This window comes from Cajanus cajan, chromosome 2 (genome assembly GCF_000230855.2).
Source record: "Cajanus cajan strain Asha chromosome 2, NIPB_CcT2T_4, whole genome shotgun sequence".
Lineage (NCBI taxonomy): Eukaryota > Viridiplantae > Streptophyta > Magnoliopsida > Fabales > Fabaceae > Cajanus > Cajanus cajan.
In genome coordinates, this window is record NC_138518.1 from 10,362,548 (window position 1) to 10,387,774 (window position 25,227).

Below are 25,227 nucleotides of genomic sequence, written 5' to 3' on the forward strand. Positions count from 1 at the left end.
AAAATTTTGTAAACTTGATCTATTTAATAAGAATTTTTTTAAATTTAACTGAATCATTGAAATTTAATTTATATTATAAGTTGTTGAATGAAGTAACTCTATCAAAAGTTACTTTCAAAATAAAATGATTCTCACCCTCCATATATAACTATTATGAAAGATTTATCGATATTAAAATTAAAGAAAAAAAACTTTATATATACATATATTTATTTTAAAAAATAGAATCTATATAAAGAAAATATAAAGTAGATTTGATATATACTTTTTTTAATCTTATTTTACTCTTAGATTTATCTCAAATCACTTAGACCATCTAATTGTCTATCACTAACTATTACTTGATCTCAATTATGTTTATTTTAAAAAAAAAAATATAAAAACATGAGTACTTCTTTTACACTAATGCAAAAATAGAGAAAATAGAAGTTCAATAACTATAAGTATTTTGTAATTAATTACAATGTGAAGTTTGGGATAATTATATAAGTAAAAATGTAAAATAACTCAAAATGATGTATATACAAAAAGCCTACTTGGTGGCCATGATATGATAATGATATGATAATTATGTTATCATGTTATAGTTTATTATCTTCTGCACCAATAGGACATGACCTACTTTTCCTATCCCTTATCCTATTTTCTATCACAAGGGAGGAGTTGAATCGGAAAATAAAGTTTATCTTACTCATATTATATCTTATTATTATAAATTTTTAACTAATAAACAAATATAATATATTTATTCTAACATACCATTATATATAAGAGATACCTTTATGATAATTATTTTTTTTCTTCTATTTTTATCTGGACAATTTTCTCCTTTATTCTTTTACAATTTTCTAAAACTACCTTTTCCTATTAGTTTTATATTGTTTATTTAGAAGTAAAAATAGAATAGGATATAAAAAAATTAAATATATTTTTAGTCTTGTATATATATTTTTGGTTTCTCAAATTTGTATTTTTAATCTTTATAGTTTTAAAAATATTTTTTAAATATCTCAAATCTAAAACTTATATTTCTTGTACTCACAATCTAAAAAATTAATATTTCAGTCCTTCTCAATTTATCACTATCAATTACGATATTAATGAGATAAATTTTGAATTTGAGAAACCAAAAAAATAATTTTTGATATTTTAGAGATTAAAAATATAAAATTTAAATTTGAAAAATAAAAATCATATATCTTAAATTTAAAAGACTAAATATATAATTAAGTCAATAATAAATAAATGTGAAATTCACTTAAAAATAAAACCTCTTTTCCCATGCGAGAAAACTGACGAAAATGAGAGAATATTATCTAAATAGCGAGTTTCTATCTTGTGAACATATAGAAATATATATGATCATATTAATATGGGTTATTGTTATGTATAAAGATTTCATACTAGCTGTTTTTAACATAAAATTAAGTTAGATGATCATGCTTTATATTTATATAAATGTCTAGTCATACTGCTTTATACTTATTACCTAAGCTACTAGCTAATTATATTATATATTGATAAAAATAAAAATAAACATTTTTCATATTTAAATTGAGATGGTGGGTACTGGCTAGCGTGGACCACCATTACAAGTGGTGCCAGTGAACAACTTGTTTTTCATTTTTAAACATTGAGCAAGTTTATAAGATATTAATATGGTCTTTCCATATATTATCACCTCCCTAAGAAAATTCCAAGGTTGCCTCAGTCCTATGTCACTTCTTCAATAACATTATTGTACTCGTAGGTTGATGATCCAGAGCATTAACTTTTTGCAACAAGTTTGTGATCTTTCGATATGATGTTTTTCTTTGGAACTTGTGGGCTCCATTTTCTTAATTGAATAGATAGATGAGCATTAAATATGATTTTTTAAAATATTTCTTATACAAGTTTTTTATTAAATTATTTTCATGAGAGTCTAACTTTTTTAAGTTAAAAAAAATATATTTTATTATAATAAATATATTATGTTATTTTAAATTGTTTAATTAATACAGTATAAATCTTTTACCAAATAAGTAAATTTAATCATTCATGGAAAATACATAATGGTGTGTTTGGATGAAGAATTTTACAAATTCAAGGAATTTTAAATTCTTGGTATTTGAATGACTTTGATTTCAATTTCTATCATTCTTAAAATATTTTGTTTGGATAAGTCAATTTAATTTTTTTTAAAATTTTAAATTGTTAGGTTGGATATGATAATTTGATTCCACCATGGTAAAATTGATTTTAAAAATATATTTATATGTTGAGATTTTTAAATTAAATTTTATAAAAATAAATAATAGCTAATTTTTTAATATTTAATAATTTTAAAAATTAATATTAGATAATATTTAATAATTTTAAAAATATTTTTAAATATTCAATAATTAAAAACAAGAAGAGATAAGAGATAAGATAAAATATATAAGTGAAATAAGAAGAAAAAAAAAGAGGAATTTCAAATTCTTACTTTTTTTGGAAGAATTTAAAATTCTACTATTTCAAGGAATTTCACAAATACTTGAATTTCAAATTCTTTATAAATTTTCCATCCAAACAAGATATTTCATCTCAAGAAATTTGAAATTCTTCAAACAAATGAATTACTCTATTTAAATTTCCCATCCAAACACACTATAAAGATTTATCATTTCTATGTATTTTGATTCCCCCCCCCCTTTGAAGAAGACATGCTTGTAGAAACAGAAAAGGTATAGCTTTGGTTTTGGAATGATGTTATTTCTTTTTTTGGCTTTTAAAAATATTACATTAAAAATATATAAATTCTATTACATTACACAGTAATATTAAGGGAAAAAATATATATTTTTTTATAAAAAATTCATTTTATTTCTGTCCACTTTTCTATTTAACCAACCATGTAAAGTGACCCCTCAAAAAAAAAAAAACCATGTAAAGTGAAAAACCATTTTACATATTACGTATAGTTCGATTAATTTTAAATTCAATAAATAATTTAATATACTCTTTTAATTTAATATGTTTTGCATTGAACGGGTAATTTATCCTAGTATTTTTCAGAGATCTTAAAATTTTATCTATTTTTTTAACCAAATTTTTTTTATCTTTATTTTATTTTTCTGTATTCCACTTTTTACCCAAGCCAGTATGAATAACTTCTGGTAAAAAAAAAAAAAAGCACGAATGAGTTACCGTGATTAATTTGACATTGACCAGAGGAGTCAGCGAATAGCGGTTAGGGTTTAAGAAAATAATTATAAAAAAAACTGTTTTGAATAGAAAATTAGAAAAAATCGCAATAGGGTTTTCAGTTACCCCCATTCAAAGGGCCATGTATATAAACCATTGTTATGTTGGTTTCCCACTCGCACGTTCTAAAACTGCAATTGAAGTTGTTGAAGCAATTAGAATTGGAGCAGACCCTATTTCAATTTTCAAGATTTGGTTTTTCTTTTAGCACCAAAACTACAGAACAAGCCCAGGAGAAGGAGAAGGAGAAGGAGAAGGACCATACCCTGAATTTGTTTTTGCATGATATAAGAAGAACAATGTCTTCAGATCTCAGTGATTATAAAATTATCAAGGAAGGAGAAGCCGAGATTCTCATGCACGCAAAAAATGAAGTCTTCTACAACAAAACTCAGGTCTTATTTTATTTAATTTTTAATTTTTTTTATTTGGTTTGGCTTTGGTATTATGCTTCTGTTGAAAAACCCAGTTGAAGTTTGTAGTTTCGCCCCTTTAATCCGATATAGCTTGCGTTTATTTCATGATAGAAAAATGTTAAAAATTGAATTTTTAAGATGTCTACTAGTTGGGTTTTATCAGCCGGACTCATTATTCATTCTCTTTTGTTATGTTTCTATGTAGTTCTTTTGTTTATTTATTTATTTTTATGTTTTTAACTTTGTTTGGGCGTGAACAGAAAAAAATTAACATTGTTTAGTGTAGACTGATCCTTTGTTTTCTCTTTGTGATTATTAGGTTAATAACAGGGACATATCAATTGCTGTTTTGAGAACATTTATATCGAAACGGAAGCAAGAGCACGAGGCGTATCTGGCTAAGAGAATAAAAGGGGCACAAAAGGTATCTGAAATTGATGATTCTTCTGAATTGGTTAAGGAGGATGTACCTGACACAACTCCAACAGAAGATCATAAATCTAATGGGGAATGTGGAGTTGAGGAAGAGGTATCTCCAGAAGAAAGGTGCAGCTCTATGGAAGAAGATTCAGTTAAGGTCACTGAAGAATGCAGCACTACAGAAGGGCAAATCAATCTCTCAGAGGGAAAAGGACAGAGGGAGCTGAAGCCCCCAAGAGTTCTTGAGGTTCCCCATAGTTTTTAGATTTCATTTATACAGCTTTTTCATGTCATTCTGACATCAGCATCATTGTTTTTCATTCAATGTTGATTTAATTTAAATGTTTTTCCCTGAAATTCAAATGCAGAGCAAGTATCATGTGTATAATTTCTCTCTTACTTGCCTGCACACAGGCCTTGTCTGCTTCTGGTCTAAGGTCACTCAGATATGCTCGTGAAGTAGAAGGAATTGGTCAGGTTGTTGCTCTGGACAATGATAAAGGTGCTTCAAGGGTTTTTCAGTTCATATTTTCCTTGAATTTTATTCTTTGGTTTTAAACATGGAAATTTCTGCCTTTGTGTGGTTGGTCTGCTTTCTGGGCACTTACACAATTGTTACTATTTGTTTTGAGATTAGTGTTCTTCAATTTTTAAGCTTGTGCATCTTCGTGCTTACAAATTTTTGCTTCTGGCAGCTTCTGTTGAAGCTTGCAGAAGGAACATCAAATTCAATGGTTCAGTTGCAGTTTCAAAAGTGGAGTCTCATCTTGCTGATGCTCGTGTATATATGCTGACCCACCCTAAGGAATTTGATGTGGTAAGTGGATGCCACAGTTATGTCCTTTCATACACATTTTAATCTAAGGAAAATGCACTTTTAATTTTCTTTATGCATGCTGTTTTTTCAGGTTGATCTTGATCCCTATGGTTCACCTTCCGTGTTTCTGGATTCAGCAGTTCAATCTGTTGTTGATGGAGGTATGCTGATGTGTACTGCAACAGACATGGCTGTGCTATGTGGGGGAAATGGGGAGGTTTGCTATTCAAAGTAATGTTTATACTCTTATTGGCTATAAACTTTCATTTGCCTTTTGTTTGGTTGATGGACTGAATTTCTAACATTTGTTATTCATACTAGATATGGATCATACCCATTGAGAGGGAAATATTGCCATGAAATGGCTTTGAGGATTGTGCTGGCTTGCATTGAGGTATATATATATTTATAATGCTGAAGTTCTTTACAAAGAACTATTATAATTAGATTAGTTTAGATTATACTAGATATGGTTGGTTGTCTCATCTATTCTATGTCATCTATACCATTTCTATACCATTAAATTAAGGAAATAGATTTTCTCTTAACTGTTTTCTGTTCTCCACTTTTACAGACTATTGTACTTGTACCCTAAAAGTATACACACTTATTACTCAACTCTCTTTCTATTACACATTTTGTCGGTATCCTCTGTAAGTTACTTTTTTGACTAACAAAAGTTTTCCTATTTCATTGTAAGTGTACCCTTAAAAATATTACCCACTTATTACTTGACTCTCTTTTACACATTTTGTCGGTATCCCTGAAAGTTACTTTTTTAGTAAGGAAAGTTTTCCTATTTCATTGTAAATGTAATGTTGACTACGATCTCTCTCTCTCTCTCTCTCTCTCTCCTGATTTCTCAATTATTTACTCGTTTTTGTAATTTTTTTGTCTCCACTTCTCTGGAATCATTATATCATGTAACTATGCTTAACCACTCTCTATTTTTATTTTGTTTTTTATATAAATATATAGAGGCACACAGTGCCTCTTTCCCCCTAATCAATATAAATCATACTAATATTTGGGAATTACTTGGGTTATTGCATTATATGTTCTTTTGCATCTAGCTACTTGTACAATGATGTCATGAAAGTCAACTGCACTCGAGAAAATGTTAGAAATGGCAAACATTAGAGCATTATATCAGTTTGACTATATCATAAACTATCTTATTCCTGATGCCCATGCCAGAGGGAATTACTAGCTATGGAATTTGCTTGATTAAGAGTATTTACGCATCTATTAGTCATGTTGATTATGCAACTGTGGATTTGCTTCTCCAATAAGACTAAGTGAACTAATGCAGTGTAGGAATTACAAGAGGGTTCAAGGCTGTATTCACTATTCATTCAATTGGCTGACAAGGGAAAATAACATATATTAATTTAAATCAGGAATAAAAATTATGGGTGTAGTTAGCTTAGTATTCTCTGTGCAATCTAAGAACATTAGTCCTGTACTTCTGAATTCATATCGGGATGCAACATGCAAAATGAACTCTGATAACATCTTGACTGTTTTGTTAATTCTTAAATTTATATTCTTCTGTAACATGGATGCTCAGATTGATGTTAAGTCAATCAATCATCAAAGACCAAATATTTTGTGTTAAAATTTGAATCAATTGAATATCTATCATCAATCAATATTTTAAAAGTATGCATGTAATATTTTTGCTGTTCTTAAAATTGTAGAGTCACGCCAATCGGTACAAGCGGTATATCGTTCCTGTACTCTCTGTTCAGATGGATTTTTACCTTCGTGTTTTTGTTCGCATTTATACGTAAGTCCTCTAGTTTTCTTATAATGTCTTTTAGTAAATATTTTGTTATGTCTTTTTGAATTAATGATTAACTGCCATTATATATCATTTTCTTTGATGCTGACTGAAAGATGAAATACTTGGTTGCAGTTCTGCCAGTGCTATGAAAAACACTCCCCTAAAGCTTTCATATGTTTATCAGTGCACTGGTTGTGATTCTTTCCACCTACAGCCCATTGGGAGGACCATTTCCAAGGTGCGTATCCTGTTCTAGTCTGTTATAGGCACCATTTCGACACATCAGTACATTGTGATTCATATTTGTTTGTGTCTGTAATGTATGAACCCAATTGGAAACAAAATAATTAATATCGATTCACCTATCCTATTGCTGTGACTCATGATATTATGCTGTTCTAATATGCTATGTAAATATCAAAGCTATTGGCCTTTTGATGTTGTCAGCTTATTCATGTCTGGTTTGAATTAGGGGTGACAAGGCAATCTACTTATCCATTGTCCATCTAATTCATGTATTACACAATATAATATTGATGGATTTTATCCAATCCATCCATTTAATTTTATGGGTGATTAGCGATCCATCTATTATGTTTTCAATATTGGATTGAGATTTTTCTTACTAAATTATTTCACACATTTTTTTGGTACATATTTGGATTGAGATTTTAAAAGATTAGTTTGGATTCTTTGGAATAAAAAAAATCTTCTGGATTTTAAAAGATTATACAAAAATATAATGACTTATAAGATTTTTTTTAAAATATACACCCTATTTTTGTATAATATTATGCAAAAATAGGGTGTAATTCTATTATGATATCTGTAGTGTTACTTTTACTATTAATTTATATTTTAAAATTGTATAAGTTTAGTGCTGGTGGACTTTGCCGGGATCACAATAGGCAACAAAATGAGTACTTGTGATTCAAATAGAAAATTAATATTGCTATATTTTTCTAGTTAATAAGCAGGCTCCTCTTAGTGCATTTCCCTGGACAGCGCATAGCTTAGAAAAAAATAAAACTACACTGAGGAACCAAAATAGATTTAAGAGAAATACACCGACCTCTGAGGTTAGTACTAATTACACCTTTAGTATTTGGAAAATCAAATCTACCTTCCTTAGTATGTGTACTGTTCTTATGTTCACTTTGACACCTTTTTTTTTTTATAAAGAAATTACGCATACCTCCCCTTTTATCTATGAAGCCTTCGCAAGATTTCCTTTAAACAAAGCAAGGGAGGTAGGTGTAGTTTTCTAAACAAAAAGAACATAAGTGTAAAATTTAATGCTAACATGTGGCAGGTGTATCTAATTATCCCTAAATTTAATAGTTATAGATCAGTGTGTTTTGGGGGATCTGATGGTTATTCTCTTTGCAATAGACCAGAGGGTGTCCTCTTTGTAGCCTGCATGGTTTTCTTTCAGTTTATTGCTTTATTTTCGTTCACTATAAAATGCAATTGATGCCTTGAGGGGGGAAACTTATTTTCATTTTTACTTTTTCAGAATACTAGTGTCAGATATTTACCAGGATTTGGTCCTGTTGTTCCTCAAGAGTGCAGTGATTGTGGTAAAAAATTCAATATGGGGGGTCCTATATGGTCTGCTCCCATCCACGACCAAGAATGGGTGTCTGCTATTCTAGCAGATGTGAAATCTATGAAAGACAGATATCCAGCTTATGAACGCATTTCAGCTGTTTTGACTACAATATCAGAGGTGTGTATTTCTGTGTATTTTATGACTCATTGCACATAACATTTTATGGTCTGACTATTTATGCAATTCTTCTAATATTAAAGGAGTATATTCTTTGCAGGAATTGCCTGATGTTCCCCTCTTCTTGAGTCTGCACAACCTCTGTGCAACCCTCAAATGCACTTCTCCATCAGCGATTATTTTCCGTTCTGCGGTAATCAATGCAGGTTATCGTATATCTGGGTCTCATGTCAATCCATTGGGGCTTAAATCAGATGCACCTATGGAGGTTATTTGGGATATAATGCGCTGCTGGGTAAGAGATCACACTTGACTAAAAGTTGTTCATTTACATTTTGGCTTTTTTGCTGCAGAATCATTTTTGTGATGTGTATGGGTTGGAACTTGTACATAGAACTTGTTTAATGACACTGTTGACTAGAACTTGTTTGTTTTGTAATGCTTGGGTATGCTGGATAAAGTTTTAAAGAATGAATTGCATTTTATTCTTTGTTCACTGATTACTACAGGTGAAAAATCATCCTGTGAAACCTCAGCCAGCAGATCAACCAGGAAGTATAATACTTGCAAAGGAACCTGTTCTTCAGGTATATTAACCATTAAAGTTTTGGTCTCATGCAAGATGTAGGGCTATTCCGCTTCCCATTATCACACCACCCTTATTCTGTGCCATTGGGTGGCTATTTAAACAAGTTATGGAGGATTATATCTAAACAAATTTTGTATTATGAACTAGGAAGCACAAACATCTAATAAGTTATTAAATGTATTTTAGTTAAAACCATGATAGAACTAGATATGAGAATTTATTTTTGTGTAATTTATATCCATTGCTTTTAGTTATTATAATAGGGCATTTAGGCCATGTTGAATTGTCATAAATTTGGACATGATCGTGGTCCAGATTTTGTCATTTGGCCTGGATTAATGATCAGGTGTAGTGACGGTGACTACAAATTTTCTTTTGTCTATGTCATTTTCAGGCTAATTTTGCTCGAGCTGTAGCATCTCTTAGCAAGGCACAAGCTAAGAAAGTTGCTCGCTTTCTTCCAAATCCTGAAAGACACTGGGGTCCAAAATTAAGGGCAGGGCGTCAAATTACTAGCAAGCATGTCTCTCTTTTGGGTCCTGAAGCAATTAATGGAGCTCTCAACCAGGAAGACAATGAAGAACCTAACAGTAAGAGGCCAAGGACTGAAGATAGTGTCACATCTTAGCTCATAAATGAAGTTTCGAAATTAATTTATCATCTATCTAGAGGTCATGGAATTCTATACTAATGGTTACTAAAGAAATCCATTTGTCTTCACTAAATTTTGCAGAGTAAGGCGAGTAAAGGTAGATAATGTGCCTTGTTTCTCAATTAACAACTATGCACAATACTGAGGGAAGATTAAGGCACTTTGCATCAAATGAGATATTACAATTGGGCATCTTTTTTTGTCTTTTGGAATTATTGAAATTGTATTGTGGATTAATATTTAATTTTAGTGACTTTGCATTTGGTGTTCCTGATAGTTAAGGTTCCAACTTCTGAGTAAAATGTAGAATATTAAAATGAAAAGGAAATTGAAAACTTGGTCATCATGTGTAGCTCTCTACGTGTCTCTCCTCGTCTAGTATGAAGCTCTTGAAGTCCGATCCACATACTTGTGTTCTACATGTGTACACCATAGAAAAATAATGTCACTTTTTTCTGGCCAACAAATTTGAGTCGAGTATGCAGGTTCTTGATGTTTGGTTACTTGGGTGGACCTTACCTACTGGCTATATATGCAATACTTTTTAAGTTAAAGTATTCTAAAAAACTAAGAGGTCAGGAGTCCATTTTCTTCATTAAACCAATTTTATTATAACCCTAATCAAGAATTACTGTTATTTTCATCTAAGATTGTTGAGATTGAATCAAGTGTGATGCAAATGTATAACAAAATGTAACATGATTGTTGTTTACTCGTCTATCTTGAGGTACATTAAAATTGCATTTAGAATGGATGTTTTTAAATTGTGGGGATTCTCCTGTTATTTAAATTGTGGATCACGTGGTTTTACTTTTTCAACATGGTTTTACGTATTGAGTCTACCAAGCATTGTTAGCTTAAAATCTCAATGTTCGGATGGGTAAAAAATTGGAACACTATTAAGATAAGTAGGTCCTCAGCCTATCCGTTTTCAACCGCTGTTCTCCTCAAGGGTAGGTTCTTATGCATTACTCACCTATCCGTCACTGAAAACACCACTTTTCATCCGACTTGCATGTGTATGGCATGCCACCAGGGTTCATCCTGGGGATTGAACTGATATTTCTAGTTAGATTACTTATAACTTACTTATTCCTTTTGATCATATTGGAATAGAGGTTGGGATTTGTACCGGTCTTCTTTTTCGTTAGAGGATGTTGTGTATTTTATTATTTATATTTAGGGTTTAGGGTTTAGGATTTAGGTATTATTGTGTTAGGACAAAAGACAATAGTTATATTTATTTTTATATTATGAGTTAATCATCCATACACTATCAGTGTAAAGTTTTTTGCACTGACAATCAATCATATCTTCTAAATTATTTTATTTTATGTTTATTTCATTAAATGAGCAACTGACATGATACTATTAAAAGATATGATTTGTTGTCAGTGTAAAATTTTTTTATACTAATAGAGTATAGGTAATTAACTCTTATATTATTACGTACCTCATCAAAAGAGAAGCCAAAAAGATGAAAAATATTAATATTACACTTTTTAATATACTCTTTTAAACATTCTTTAATTGATTAAAATTTATTAAAAAATATAAAATTTAGTGAATCTTATATTTTATACGACTCTTAATTTTGTAATTTTCAATAAGTTATTACTAATAAAAACGAAGTATGTCAGAAGTATATTACTGACACTTCTCTAAAACCATTAATTTATAAAAGTAATTCTTTTTATTCTTTTTAATAAACACTAATCAATTTCATCTTTCACATTTGAGATCGATACTTTTAAACCAGAACGATTCTTTTTCAACTAAAACATGCTTACAATGGATCCAAACTCTTGTAATAATATTGTTCTACCACAGAATAAAAGGATTCTCTCTTCACACAATCAGGGTATTTTAACTTATTCATTAAAATCATTTTCCACTTGCCAAAACACCCAAACACCTCCTTAGTCCAACGCTTAAGTGACTCCCTCAGTTTAGATAAATTCTCACCCAAACGCCTCCTCAACAAACTTAGGAAAATCACTATTGTAGCCCAGGCAGGCAACTTCAACTTCTGGACAGTGGTCAAATTTCAGCCAACTGTCTACCCCTCATGATCCTTTTCATCGTGAATTCAAATCGACTATGTAGTTTTTAATAAATTTCTGTAAATATTTTTAATATCATTTTAGAAAAAAAAAAAAGAGTTATTGTCATTAAAACCGAATGCATTCGCCCAACCTGTTATATTAGAAATTATTATCAGTTTGGTGGACATACCATGAAATAGATGGAATGAAAAAATCAATTGACATAGACCAAAATTAGTTAAAACTAAGTTCAAATCAGGTAAAAGATTCTTTGAATCATTTTCTTGTTTTTATTTTTTTTAAATAATTTTTTTTAATAAAGACGCATGAAACTTACTTACAAACATTATTATCTAATTCGTTATCATTTTTTTTTATATTACAAGACATGTAATTTAAGTTTTGTATGTTGATTTAAAATTTCACCAAATTAATTTTTATATATTTGTTGATTTATTGCTTAATATATGTCGAGTTTAATATATATTAAACTTGTCACGCCGGAGAAAAGGCCACGGAGGTCCTGGAGACTGCTTACAGGTCGTCGTCCAGAACCCAGACACAACTTGAAAACTCAAAAATAAATAAATAAATATATATATATATATATATATATATATCATTTTTGATTTTTTTGTTCCTAAAATTATATTTTTTATTTATAAAAAATATCACAAAGACATGACAACTCAGTCTTTCTGCTTCTATCCCAACCACTAACAAACCCTCATTCTTATAATTATATAAACTTTATCTTTCAATTCTAATAAAAATAAATGATAGGAATTAAATTGAAATAAAAATAGTGTGTATAAGAACTAATATTAGATGTTTTTAACTATAAAAATAAGAGGATAAAATTTATGAAATTATAAGTGCCAAAATAGTAATTAAACAAAAATTTGAGATATTTTCTTAAGAAAATAATTTCATTATCTTTAAAATAAAATATTACAAAAGACAAATAAAATATTTTATAAAGAGTAATAATTTATCCTAACTGATCAAAGACAATTTCATATGCATGTGTCAAATTCTTCAAGATAAAAATCATTAAATAAACTAGAAATAAGAAAACGAATTCTGTAATACAAATCACAAGAATGTTTGCTATCTGTCAAGTGATATCACACCCGATGACAGTGAAAAATATTTATTCAAATTTCTTGATCAATGATAAGTCATTTAACATTTTCTCGATTGCTTCATCATCCTGAGCCCGTCCTCTTGTCTACATTAAAAAACAAATACTATTAGTGTAAAAGATATAATAGTTGTCCTTATATTTATTATTCAAGTATATATTGTGCAAAAATGTAAATTGGTTAGCATAGGCATACATAATATTTGCAAGTAACTGGTAGGATTATTTTAACCCACCAGAAAACGCATAAAACCTCATGCAAGATCACAACCAAACATGTATGAATATAAATCAATAATCGTAGTAATTTACTTGCAGAGAAATATTTTAACCATGCCCAACATGGCAAATAAGTAAGCTCGCGAGGGTTACAGTAAATGACGCTACGCAACCAAAGTTTCATGTTTAGAGGCAGGATAAGTGAAGGGAATTGTTTCTGAGATGATTTTAAGGAGAGAAAAATAAGAGAACAGTTAACATAGCAAAACCATTCAATTATCAGCATTTACTTTTTTGAGAGTTCTCCACTATGGAGAATTCTGTAAACTAATAAAAGAGCAGAAATTTATCAAAACATATCATATTTACTTTCATTAAATCCTCTATTTCCTTTCTTGTTCATTTTTAACAAGCACCAAAGGGAGAATGAAAATCATATAAATTTCACCTACCAAAAACAAAAAGAACAAATTTACATACCTAACACAGAATGAGGGAGAAGCAAAAGAATATACCTTGATAGATGGAACCATAGCAATGGCTTCCTCCACAGTTTCCGGGCAAAGATTGCCAAGGACACACAACTGCAACAGATTCATATGAACAAAGATTCATATATTATAATATGTGAACATACAACTCACTCAACTTTTCTGAATAAAATGTGAACCCTTGCTTCCTAAACTGAATTCATGAAGGAAATAAGCATATTACCTCAAACTCAGTTAATTGATATCTTGCGAGAATTCTGTATGCCAGTTAAGATCACAATTTCGCAGTAAGGCTTTAAATTTCAAGTTTCTTAGCATTTCCTTGAAAAGTGGAATTAACATATACCAATTCTCAGCAGTACCAAATGAGGTACAATAGTTCTTTAATTTATCAAAATACATAGACACAATTGAATTGAAGGAAAATCCAAAATTAATATATTAAACAGTCCCGTATTTTCATGGGAAACATAGATAAAGAAGATTCCCAAGAAACAATCTTTCCTGGGAATATCATTTTTCAATTAACAACCCAAACTTGGAAAACTAACATTCCCAACAATTTTTTATAAAGGACAGGACATTGACACCAACATAATTTGACCAAAATTAAGTTGACGGACAGAGAAAATGGAAAATGGGTTATTCAATTTAGTTAAAAAGGATACTCTCGAACTTGTCTAACAGCATCAGGATTTTTATAACGGCTGAAACGCTTCACATACTGCAATGATTTTTCAAATACCCTGAAAAAAAAGGGAAAACAAAATCAGCACTATAAGGTGCTAATCATGCCTGGCAAAACTGTCAATTGGGATCAGGAAGTTTGCAGACATGTTTTATAAGGTTAATATTGTTACATTTAGGGGACACCAAAGTGGAATACGTTTTTCAGCCATGTAATATAAGAGAAGATATTGAGGAATTAAGTGCAACTGTGCAAGCCAATCATAACAAAAACTAACTATTCTGAGGGCATCAGAAAACATTATTCCAGGACCTGTGTCAATTAACCATGAACTTGATAAAGAATTTAACTTACTGAGAAATTTGACTCGTGGGATCATCAGATGTCTGTTGAAGCTGCTCATACTTGTGCTCAAGAATCAACGCAACTTCACAGTTCATTAAGCACTTTGCCTTCAAAAACTCTGAAAAAATACTATTTCATTAGTGTGAAAATCAAACAATTATACCAAACATAAAAACATGTTCAAATAATCAAACATGATATAATACAATAAAACCATATATTGTATATTCAATCAGATTTCCAATGGTGAAACACGAGAGCTTTGTGCAAGGAGTACGATGCATCTTCACGATACTAACTTAAAATCAACCAGAGCAATCCCTAGAATTTATTACTCTCACTTATAACTATACATGGCACTGATCACATACAGATACTGAGGAAATTCCTACCAATGGCTTATGTTAAGCATACATATCATGGGTGTGTTCACTTTATTGCTGCTGTAACTTGCCCTAGTGATACAGATCACCAAACTTTCCATTATGATGGATGATTCTTTGCCAAGCATGTTAGCCATGCTTTCTTAACAACAACAAATTTGTGCATTTAACAATAAGCCACTATTTAAAGTTAAATAATTCAGATACAGAAAATCCCATTCTAATTCGTTATTCCTCATCAAACATTCCGCTAATTCAACCCAAGAATTATGATGTACAAAGGCAATGTTTACAAAAAAAAAAAAGTGCTTTCAAAAGTTGGTGTGTTGTGTAAAAGATTGGAATTCGGAACAACTAGTCTAACCCTATCCCTAAGCGAAAAGCACACGGTCTATTGAACAAAACAAAACATGGGTTTATAGCAAATTGATTCAAAGAAACAAAAGAATAAGGAGAAAGCGAGAATTTAATCACCGTCTCCAATTTTAAGCTCTGCGGCGTTTTCTTCCTCTTCCCCAGACATGTTTAAAGAACGAGAACAGGCACAAGAGAATGCTAAGAATAAAACGACGAGAGCTTCAGCGTTTTGGTTCTGAATAATAGCTTTCTGAGATGTCTAATACTTTCGTTTAAAGACATAGCGAGTATTTATAAGTGCACGGGCCGTCAAATTTTAGGCCTAGAGCCAGTTTTTTAATTTAAGTTTTATTTTTTTATAATTAATCAATTTTTTAATTTTAATTTTTAAATAATTAAATTTAATTATTAAGTAATTTTATCAATGATAATTCATTTGATCACTATTTTATAACATATTTTTAAATATTTAATTTTGAAAAATGATAATAAAAATAATTATAATATCATTTATAATATTTTATAAATATGTATTGTACGTATTTAAAAGAAGTATTTTTAAATAAATTTAATCTTTTTAGTGGAATACTAATTGATTTTGTTATTATTTTTTAGTAATTTCAAATTAGAGAAAAAAAATTCATGATCAATAATATAAAATTAATATAATAATTTTTTAAATATTATTTATTAAAATTCAAATAAATTTTAGAGTCAGAGGTTTTGTGTTCACATGGTTAATAAGGTGAAAGGATGTGATGGAGAAAAGATACGTTATTAAATTTTGATTCGACAATGTCTTTGACTATCTTACTGTTTCATGCATATTTTTTCCAAAATCCCTTTTTGTAATCATTAAGAAACATTAAATGCAAGAAATGTCTTTTTAGGTAAAAGATGATAGGTTAGTGTGAATATAATAATAAAATAATATCCACAACATATTAATGAAATGATAAACAATGCATGTAAATGTCAGCTTAAGATAATGCATGATAGATGAAACATATCTAAGATGATATAACAATGATGCTTAGTTTGGGATGCATTTCAAGTTGAGATGATTCTTAATGAATCTAAAGCATTCTTCAACCAAGACTTTGGTAAATATATCATCCCATTGATGACTAATATATATAAACTTTATGTCAAAACCTCGTTTTTGTACATAATCTCAAATGAAATGATATCTTATATCAATGTGCTTAGCGTTAGAATATTGTATGAGATTTTTAGGATAAATTGATAGCACTAGTATTATCACAGTGTATAGGTATATTATGCTTAAGATTAGAATAGTATTCTAATTGACATTTCATAGTAATTATGAACAATAACTAGCAGCAAAAATATATTCAACTTCTACAGTAGAGAGTGCGATGAAGTTTTAGTTCTTGCTTGCCTAAGAAATGAGACAAGGACAAAAAAAAATCCTCCACTTGTGTTTTTTCTTTCCATTTTGTCACCGATATAGTTTGCATCACTATATATTACCAACTTGAAATCTTTGTTTTTCTCATAACACAAACTTAGGTTAGTAATATTAGCAAGGTATCTAAAAAATATGCTTTATTGTCTTAAAATGAGACTCTTTGGGATCAGATTGAAAACATGCACAAAGATATATACTACACATAATGTCAAATCTGTTAGTAGTTAGATATAGAAGTGAACCAATCACACCTTTATAAATTGTCTAATCTAGTGGTTTACCTAATTCGTTTTTTGATATTCCTATAGAAAAATGCATAGGTGTAGGCATAGTTTTGCAGTCATTCATTTTTAACTTAGAAGCTCTTTTGTATATTTTTGTTGATGAATGAATTTGCCTTCAACTACTTGTTTGATGTGTAGTCCTAAGGAGAATTTGAGTTCACCCATCATACTCATTTCAAAACCTATCTACATGAACTTAGAAAAATCCTTATATAGAGATTCATTAGTAGTGCCAAAAATAATGTCATTTATATAAATTTGAACTACTATAAAATCTGTGCTAGGCTTTTTTCTAAAAAGAGTTGTGTCAATCTTGCTTATAATAAAACCATTGTTGATCAAGAACTTGCTTAATATATCATACCAAGCTTTAGGATTTTGCTTCATACCATAAAAAGTCTTTTTGAGTTTAAAAACATGATCTTTTAAAGATGGGTTTTCAAAAATTAGAGGTTGTCTAACATAAACTTACTCTTAAATAATTCAATTTAAAATGACATTCTTTACGTCCATTTGAAATTTTTTTAATATCTTTATGAATTGCAAATACTAGCATAATAGCTTCAACTTTAGTAATAGATGCAAACTTTTTACTGAAACCTATACCTTCTTGTTGGTTATAGTCTTGAGCTACTAATCTAGATTTATTTCTTACCACTTTACCTTGTTCATCTAGCTTGTTTTTGAAGACCCATCTAGTTTCGATAATACTTTGATCCGATCATCATCTTTGAAAGCTTTGCCTATCATCTTTGGCTCAATTTTTGATACTAGAGCATAGGAGGCATTGTCTCTAAAAGCAAATCTTGTTTGAATTTCTTCAGTCATATCTCCTAATATTTGATTTTGAGGATGATAGTTGATGAACTTCTAATCTCTATGGGATTTGGATGCATTGTCTGATCGATTCATTTGACCTTCAGTCTCAACAACTTTTCATTCTTTTGCATTTGCATTAACAATCTTCTTAAGTTTAATCTACAAATCAATAGATTCCTCTTCTAGATCTAATAGTTTCCTATCAACACTAAATTTGACATGGATTGATTATTAAACTATAGATTATAGTTAAAAACTTCGTATGCCTTTGATGTGTCACAATATTAAAAAAAAAAAACCTTTATCCACTTTGAAATCAAAGTTTCCAAGTTGATCCTTAGTGTTGGGGATAAACATTCACATATAAATAAATGATAATATGAAATGTTGGATCTTCTTCCTTTCCATAATTTATAGGGAGTCTTATTCAATATTAATCTTATCAATATTTTGTTTTGAATGTAGTAAGTAGTATTTACTGCTTCTACCTATAAGTGTTTTGGTAAATAACTTTTGCAAAGAAGATTCTAGCCATTTCTTGTAAAGTTTGATTTTTTCTTTCAACTACCCTATTTTGTTTAGCTGTTCTCAGTAAAGAGATGTTATGAAAGATACCATTCTTTTAACAAAATAATTTAAAATATGAGTTTTCAAATTCAGTTATGTGATCATTTATGATGGCAATAATGTAAAAACCTTTTTGCATTTTGAATCCTTTCACAAAATATCTTAAAGAAATTGAAATTTTCGTGTTTGTGGGCTAGGAAGCATACCCATGTGTATCTAAAATAGTTATCTATAATGACAAATCCATACATTTTACCTCCCAAACTGAGGTTTCTGGTTTACCAAACATATCCATATGTAATAGTTCCAAAAGGTTAAAAAGTCTAAACAATCTTTTTATATTTGAATTTTTTTTTATTTTATTTACCTATTTGACAAACTTCACAGAGAAGATGAATTTTTCAACGAATCTTAAGCAATCCTCTTACTAAACCTTTATTGTTTAGGTTAGGGATATGCTTCAAATTTATGTGCCTAAGCTTTTTATGCCAAATCTATCTTTCATCTTCTCTGGAAACCAAACAAGTTACATTTTGTTTACCTAGATCATTAAGATTAATCTCATAGAGATTATTCTTTCTATAGATAGTGAAAAGTATAGACTCATCATTTTGTTTGACTATACATGAATCTTTTTCAAAAGATATAATATATCCGTTGTCACAAAATTGACTTACGTTAAACAAATTATACTTTAATCCTTCGACATAAATTATATTGTTAATAATCGATATAAAGTTCTTACCTATAACTCTAAATTTCCTTTACCATTGGTTTTGAACGAGACTATTGCCTTAAGAAGTTAAAGGTCTAAGAACATAGACCTTTCTCCAGTCATGTGTCATGAGCAATCACTGTCTAGGTACCAATGTCAATTATTCCTTTTTCCCATCAATGATATCTACAATAGAAACTATTTGAGACTTTTGTACCCAAATCTTTTTGGGTCCCTCTTTGTTAGTACTCTTGACCTTAGACTTTCTTCTTTGCTTCTTTTTAGCATGTATCTGCTAGGATGATGATTTCTTTTTCCACAAATGTTGTAGATAATAGTCTTAGGTCTAAAGAATGATGTTTCTGACTCATTCTTCTCAAACCCAAAACTAGTTTTGTTAGATGGTAATCTTCTATGCTTTAAAAGCATATTTATTCCAGAAGATCCATCTACAAACTTAATAAGATGCTTCATGAGTTGTAGGTTTTCAACTTGCAATACTGTGACCTTAAGTGTTTCACTGCTTGTAGTTTTATATTTGAGAGTACAAACCTCTTTGGTAGAGTTTGACAAATCATTATTGAGTTTTTCATTTTTTATCATTAAAGATTTGAATTTATCTTTAAACTTTTTATACTCAAGAGTGATCATGTGAGACTTTGCTAGAACATTTTCATAAGACATCTCCCCTCCATCAAGCCTTTTAAAGGAGCTAGAACAAAAGTAAAGGTTAGATTCTACCTCCAATCTTGTTTCGTCTGCATTTTAGCATGACTTCTTTGCTTTCTTTTTTGATAGGTTTCTTAAACCTATCTTTCTTTTTATGGAAGCTTCTTAGTCTTCTTTTCTTTTTCAACATTTTCTTAAATTTCTTGGGCATGAGAGATATCTCATCATCTGTTGAGTCTTCAAAACCTTCATGTAAGCGACTGTGGTCATACTCAACCTTTAGAGCTTTACCTTTATTGGTTTCACTAGTCCCTAGAGCAACAAAATCATTAGATTTAAAATGATCTTTATTGTTTATATGGACTTCATGAACCCTTAACACTCTTAGAAGTTCATCTAGTGTGAAAGTTTTAAGGTCACGAGCTTTTGATATAGTGGTGGCTCTTATTCCTAGACCTTTGGAAGACTATCCAAGATCTTGAGATTATTTTGAACTTTTGAGAACTCAGTTTTCAAGGATTTTAGCCCATTGAGAATGGTTTGGAATCTTCCAAACTTCTCATCAACAATTTCATTCTCCTTCATAGAAAATAACTCCTAGTGTCTCTAAAGAGTGGTAGCTTGTTTGAGCTTTACATCTTCAGTTCCCTCATTAGTTATCTTGATGGCTTCCCACATTTCTTTAGTGGTCTTGCAATTGCAGAACTTGTTGTACTCGATTTTGGACAAAGAACAAGTTAGGATGTATCTTGCCTTTGTGTTAAGTTGTAACATGTCGTAGTCTTCTTATGTGTCTCATTCACTAGTTTAGTTATAGGGATATCACCACTTGTGATGATCTTCTAGAGATAGTATTGGGTAAACTTGATGAACATCTTCATCCTTTCCTTCCAATATGAGTAGTCTTCTCCATCAAAGGTTAATGGCCTCGTAAGATAAGCTCTTTCAGGCAAGTACTAAATTTCATTGCTTCCTATCTTAGGGTCTTTTCCTTTAACATATTAGATGCTTAACCTCGTTAAAGGTTGAGCTCTGATACCTAACTATGGAGAAAAGAAAGACACTAGAAAGAGGTTGAATAGTGTTAATAAAAAACTCAATATTTTTTTCAAAATATTGAAGTAGTATCAAAACTTTTGTGGAGAGAAAGACAGATACTAGAAGAGGGGTTGAATAGTACCTACCAAAAACTCACACTTTTTCAAATAGTGAAGTAGTAACATAGACCGTGAAGAGTGCTTTACGAAGAGTCAAGAGACTAAACACAGAATATTATACTAGTTCATCTCAATCATCAAGACTACGTCCAATTCCCAATTCAACTAAATTGAATTCCACCATCTTTAGTAAAGATACAAGTATTTTTTTCCCAAGCCACTTTTGGCTCAACCTTAAGTATTCTTTGACTCGCTTCTTCAAGCAACTATCCAAGTATTCTTTGTACACCAAATCTATCTAGGCTTAAACAACCAAGTATTTTTTTATAGACAAGTCTCTTCAAACTCTACCCAATAACAAATAATTATATTTGGTTAAGGTTTTACAAATGTTGCTTTGTCTTACAAACAAGGCGTGATAATGAAGTACAATTTTTTTTACAAGAAGAATGAATAATAAAAATAATTGTAAAAAATTGATCTCCTCTTCTTTTTGAGCGTCAAGCTTCTTATATAATAGCCTTGATGAAGATGATTGTTGCAACATTTTGAGCATTCCTCATAAGCTTGCTTCATTTATTTTTGTCTCTAGTTCCTTGAAGAGAGAAGTATCCATTGAAGCATTAAATGTATTTCAAAAAAAAGTTACTTCTTATTTGATCAAGAAGGCTATTTATCATCTTTTAGGTACCAAATGGATGAAATAAAACGTGTGTTAGTGTTGTGCAATTCTGAAACAACTTTAATTGACCCTTTCTATGATTACAAGGATCCGTTTGTCATATTTCTAATGCAAAACATGTATTTGTTCTTTTTTAACAAATTATGAGTTTCAAAGAAGATTTTAAGGTTCAATCTATTAAGAAAACATTCTAACACTACTTCATTGTTAGACATCATAAATGATATAAAGTAAATGCTAGTCTATCAGACAACATGTTTCGTTTGGTTGAACAATGTTTTTTTTACAACTAGCATTTTACGTTTTGTTTGATAAGAAAATATTTTCTTTTAGAAAAAACTTTTCGTTTGTTATTAATTATTAAAATATGAAAGCTTGGGGATCCAAGATTGTCTTTTGACTTAACAATTTTAAGAGTGCAGATGAAGAGTTAATAATAAAAACACACTATTTTTGTACTAGTTCATTTCAACCATCAAGACTTCATACAATTTTTGATCAACCTGATTAAGTTTCACTATCTTTTACAAAGATCCATGTATTCTTTCACAAGCCACTTATGGCTCAATCCAAATATTCTTTGACTTGCCTCTTCAAACAACTATCCAAGTATTCTTTAAACAATAAAGTCTCTCAAAGCTTCAACAATTAAATATTCTTTACAATAAATTTTTTCAGGCTTCAAGCGATAACACAAAGTTAAAGTTGAAAAATCACTTGTTGTTTCATCTTATTTTCAAGACATGATACAACCAAATTAGGTACAAAGTTTTTTACAAAAAGAATGAGTAAATTTTTTTACAATGGTTGTTTTCTTTTTTCTTTACGAGTCTTGAAACTTCTTTATATAGATGCTTCATGAAGATGACCATTGCAAATCCTTGAGCATCTCTCACAAGGTTGCTTTGTCTATCTTCATATTCCTTCCTCGTGGAGAAAAGTGTCTGTTGGTGCATTAAATGTGAGCATCAAATGTGTTTCACCAAATTATCACTTCTTATCTGATCAAAGAAACTACTTATCACCTTTAAGTTACCAAACAAAAGAAATTGTTGCATGTTTTAGTTAAAAATGAATTTTTCTAAGACTTCACATACTTAGAAGGATTTGCTTATCCTTTCTCTGACAAAAAGCATGTGTTCGTTCCTTTTCGAAATGCAAGTACCAAAGAAACTTTTATTCCTTTTGATCTATTAAGGAATAACATAGACAAAGATGATTTGGTTATCAAACATTATAAATGATATATATTACATGCTTTTGTCTTACATAGACAGAGTGGTTCTTTTGATAGACAACATGTCATCGTTACCAACCATCTATTCTATTTTGTCTTATAGTATGATTTGAAAAAAAACTTTTCTTTGATAAAATGTCCTTGTTTGTGAGCATTAGAATTGATGTTATGAGGAATCCAAAACCGTCTTTTGATAAAATAGTTTTTGAATTTCATCTACAAAAATTGTGAGGAGAGGCTTCTAGGTTTCATTCATAAAATTTGTGAGGAGAAGTTTTCAAGTTTCATCTACAAAACATAAGTGAGTATTTTCAAAAACATACATGTAATACATTTTGATATAATGAATATCCTTGTGGACGTTAGCATAGGGAGTCAAACCATGTTAAATAAAAATTTGTGTGTTTTTTTTCTTCTCTTTATGGTGATTTTTTAGTGTGTTTCTCATTATTGTTGTGTGTAAAAAAGGAGTTTTTTTTGTTCCCATCATTGGATTTTGTTTTAGTGGTCAATCTTTTATTTGTATCATGACTTTGATAAAAATATTTCAGTTATTATGTTAATTGTTGTTTGTATTTGATTAAGCATAATAACATCCCTATTTAATGGATTTTGAAGGATTAAGAGTGATTGATATGTTTAAGGGTTGGTTTTGTAATGGAAGTGTACTAAGGTTTTTTGGTATGCTTGGTTTTGATTGGGAGGCCACGGATGTACATGGGAGATAATGTGACACCCTCTACCCCGCATATCATAAGACATAAATAATAAACTTTGAATAACACAATTTTTCAAAATTGAAATACCAAATGTGTTTAGATAGAGAGTACCACATCCATGACTTAAACAAATAAATTTATCAGCAAAAATTACAAATAAATAATGCTAAGGTTTCCAAAATAATTTAATAAGAACAACATTCTAATCTAATCCTATCTACGCCCCGATGTCACATGTCCTATCAGAGCAAAACCCAACATAGAAGCCTAAGCTTTATCACCAACATCCTCAGCCTCATGCTGATGATCACTTGTATAACAGTCAAAGGAAAACAACACAAAAGAAAAAGGAGTGAGAAACATCTCACTCTGGCTCACAGTGTAGGAATACACATCGGATAGCCAAACATAAACAAGACATGTATATGTACATAGTATAGATAGATTAACAACAATCATTCCATTCATTAAAGACATAAAAAAAATCACTTTCATATATAACATTAAAATGCACATGCAATGGATATAGACTACATATTATCATGCATGTGGTGCCAGTAACACATATCACATGGTGTATTGCTGCTAGCAATACACGAGTAGTCTAGGAGTACATGCCGGGTCACACCCTCTACGCACTCTCACTAGAAGGACATACTACCAGGGTCTAGTCGGGATAGCTAAGCTTGCGCAAGATACATCCCATGCACACAATGGGCGAGACTGAGACTTCCAAACCGAGCTATCCCCAAGGAGTAATCCCCAAGCTTTTACACAAGGGGGCCTTCCCTGGCGGTGTAATATTCCATATTGTACCCTTAAAAACATTTATGCAAATGATGCATGTAAATCAAGACTCTATGTATTCTCATATCACATTATCATGTCGCATTATCATATAACATTATCACATATCCACATATCTCATGTCTCATATTCACATTTCACATTATCTCATCATATTCACATAGTCTCCACAGAGCACTTTAATTCATATCAAAACTTGTCTATTTGCGAAATTAAACACATATTCGTACATCTCATCCAATAAGGAATACAACAAAACAATTAGAAAGCAAAACAGAAAACATTCATATTTTGCCTGTTTCTCATAGGGTTCTCTTAGGAACCCATAGAGCACTCTAATTCATACAATAAACATTTAAAACAATACAATTTATTCATATAATTGCCTCTTCAAACAATCTCCTCTTACAATCACCAATGCATTCCTTAGGGTTTCCCATAGGAACCCATAGGAGCACCAAAGTCTGCAATTATAATCCAAACACAAACACTATTCATACATTCATACTAATTACATCAATTAGAACATTCAGGGAGAAACAAAGATGAAACAGATACAATTGGGAAAACCCCTCACACAAGAGCATACAACAAACATAAGATTGGGGGTCAATCTCACTACCCAACATATATTCCCACACCCAGAGTGAGGTTTCTCACTCCCCCCTTACCTCGATAAGCAGCAGCTGAAACTAAAGCAGGATCTTGTTGGTCTCCTCCTCTGGGTTCCCCATGGTCTTTAGAGAGTGTAGAAGAAAAAGAAGTCAGAAGTAAAAAATGTGCTTTTGGGAGTGCTAGAGCGTGCTATTTATAGACTTCAAGAGTGGCCA

The 25,227-nt window shown here is 30.3% G+C and overlaps 2 protein-coding genes across 3 annotated transcripts; one reads left to right on the forward strand and one right to left on the reverse strand.

The window, feature by feature from the left end:
• Positions 1-3,273: 3,273 nt before the first annotated feature.
• Positions 3,274-9,983, forward strand: LOC109818992 (tRNA (guanine(26)-N(2))-dimethyltransferase 2). 2 transcript variants are annotated; one of them, XM_020384555.3, is made up of 13 exons: positions 3,274-3,623; positions 3,964-4,311; positions 4,479-4,566; positions 4,760-4,881; positions 4,973-5,112; positions 5,203-5,275; positions 6,582-6,670; positions 6,800-6,905; positions 8,184-8,396; positions 8,497-8,691; positions 8,906-8,983; positions 9,380-9,575; positions 9,719-9,983. In XM_020384555.3, the coding sequence occupies exons 1-13, from the start codon at positions 3,330-3,332 to the stop codon at positions 9,721-9,723; spliced, it is 1,947 nt and encodes a 648-aa protein (XP_020240144.2). In that variant the 5' UTR covers positions 3,274-3,329; the 3' UTR covers positions 9,724-9,983. The 2 variants fall into 2 exon arrangements, with proteins under 2 accessions (XP_020240144.2, XP_020240143.2); XM_020384554.3 differs by having other exon boundaries at positions 3,275-3,623; positions 9,380-9,983.
• A 2,733-nt stretch (positions 9,984-12,716) lies between these two features.
• NRPB4 (RNA polymerase II, Rpb4, core protein) lies at positions 12,717-15,576 on the reverse strand. Its single transcript, XM_020384549.3, has 6 exons — positions 15,427-15,576; positions 14,579-14,687; positions 14,205-14,282; positions 13,760-13,793; positions 13,561-13,629; positions 12,717-12,913 (listed from the first exon to the last, which is right to left on the reverse strand). The coding sequence occupies exons 1-6, from the start codon at positions 15,473-15,475 to the stop codon at positions 12,836-12,838; spliced, it is 417 nt and encodes a 138-aa protein (XP_020240138.1). The 5' UTR covers positions 15,476-15,576; the 3' UTR covers positions 12,717-12,835.
• Between the last annotated feature and the right edge of the window lie 9,651 nt (positions 15,577-25,227).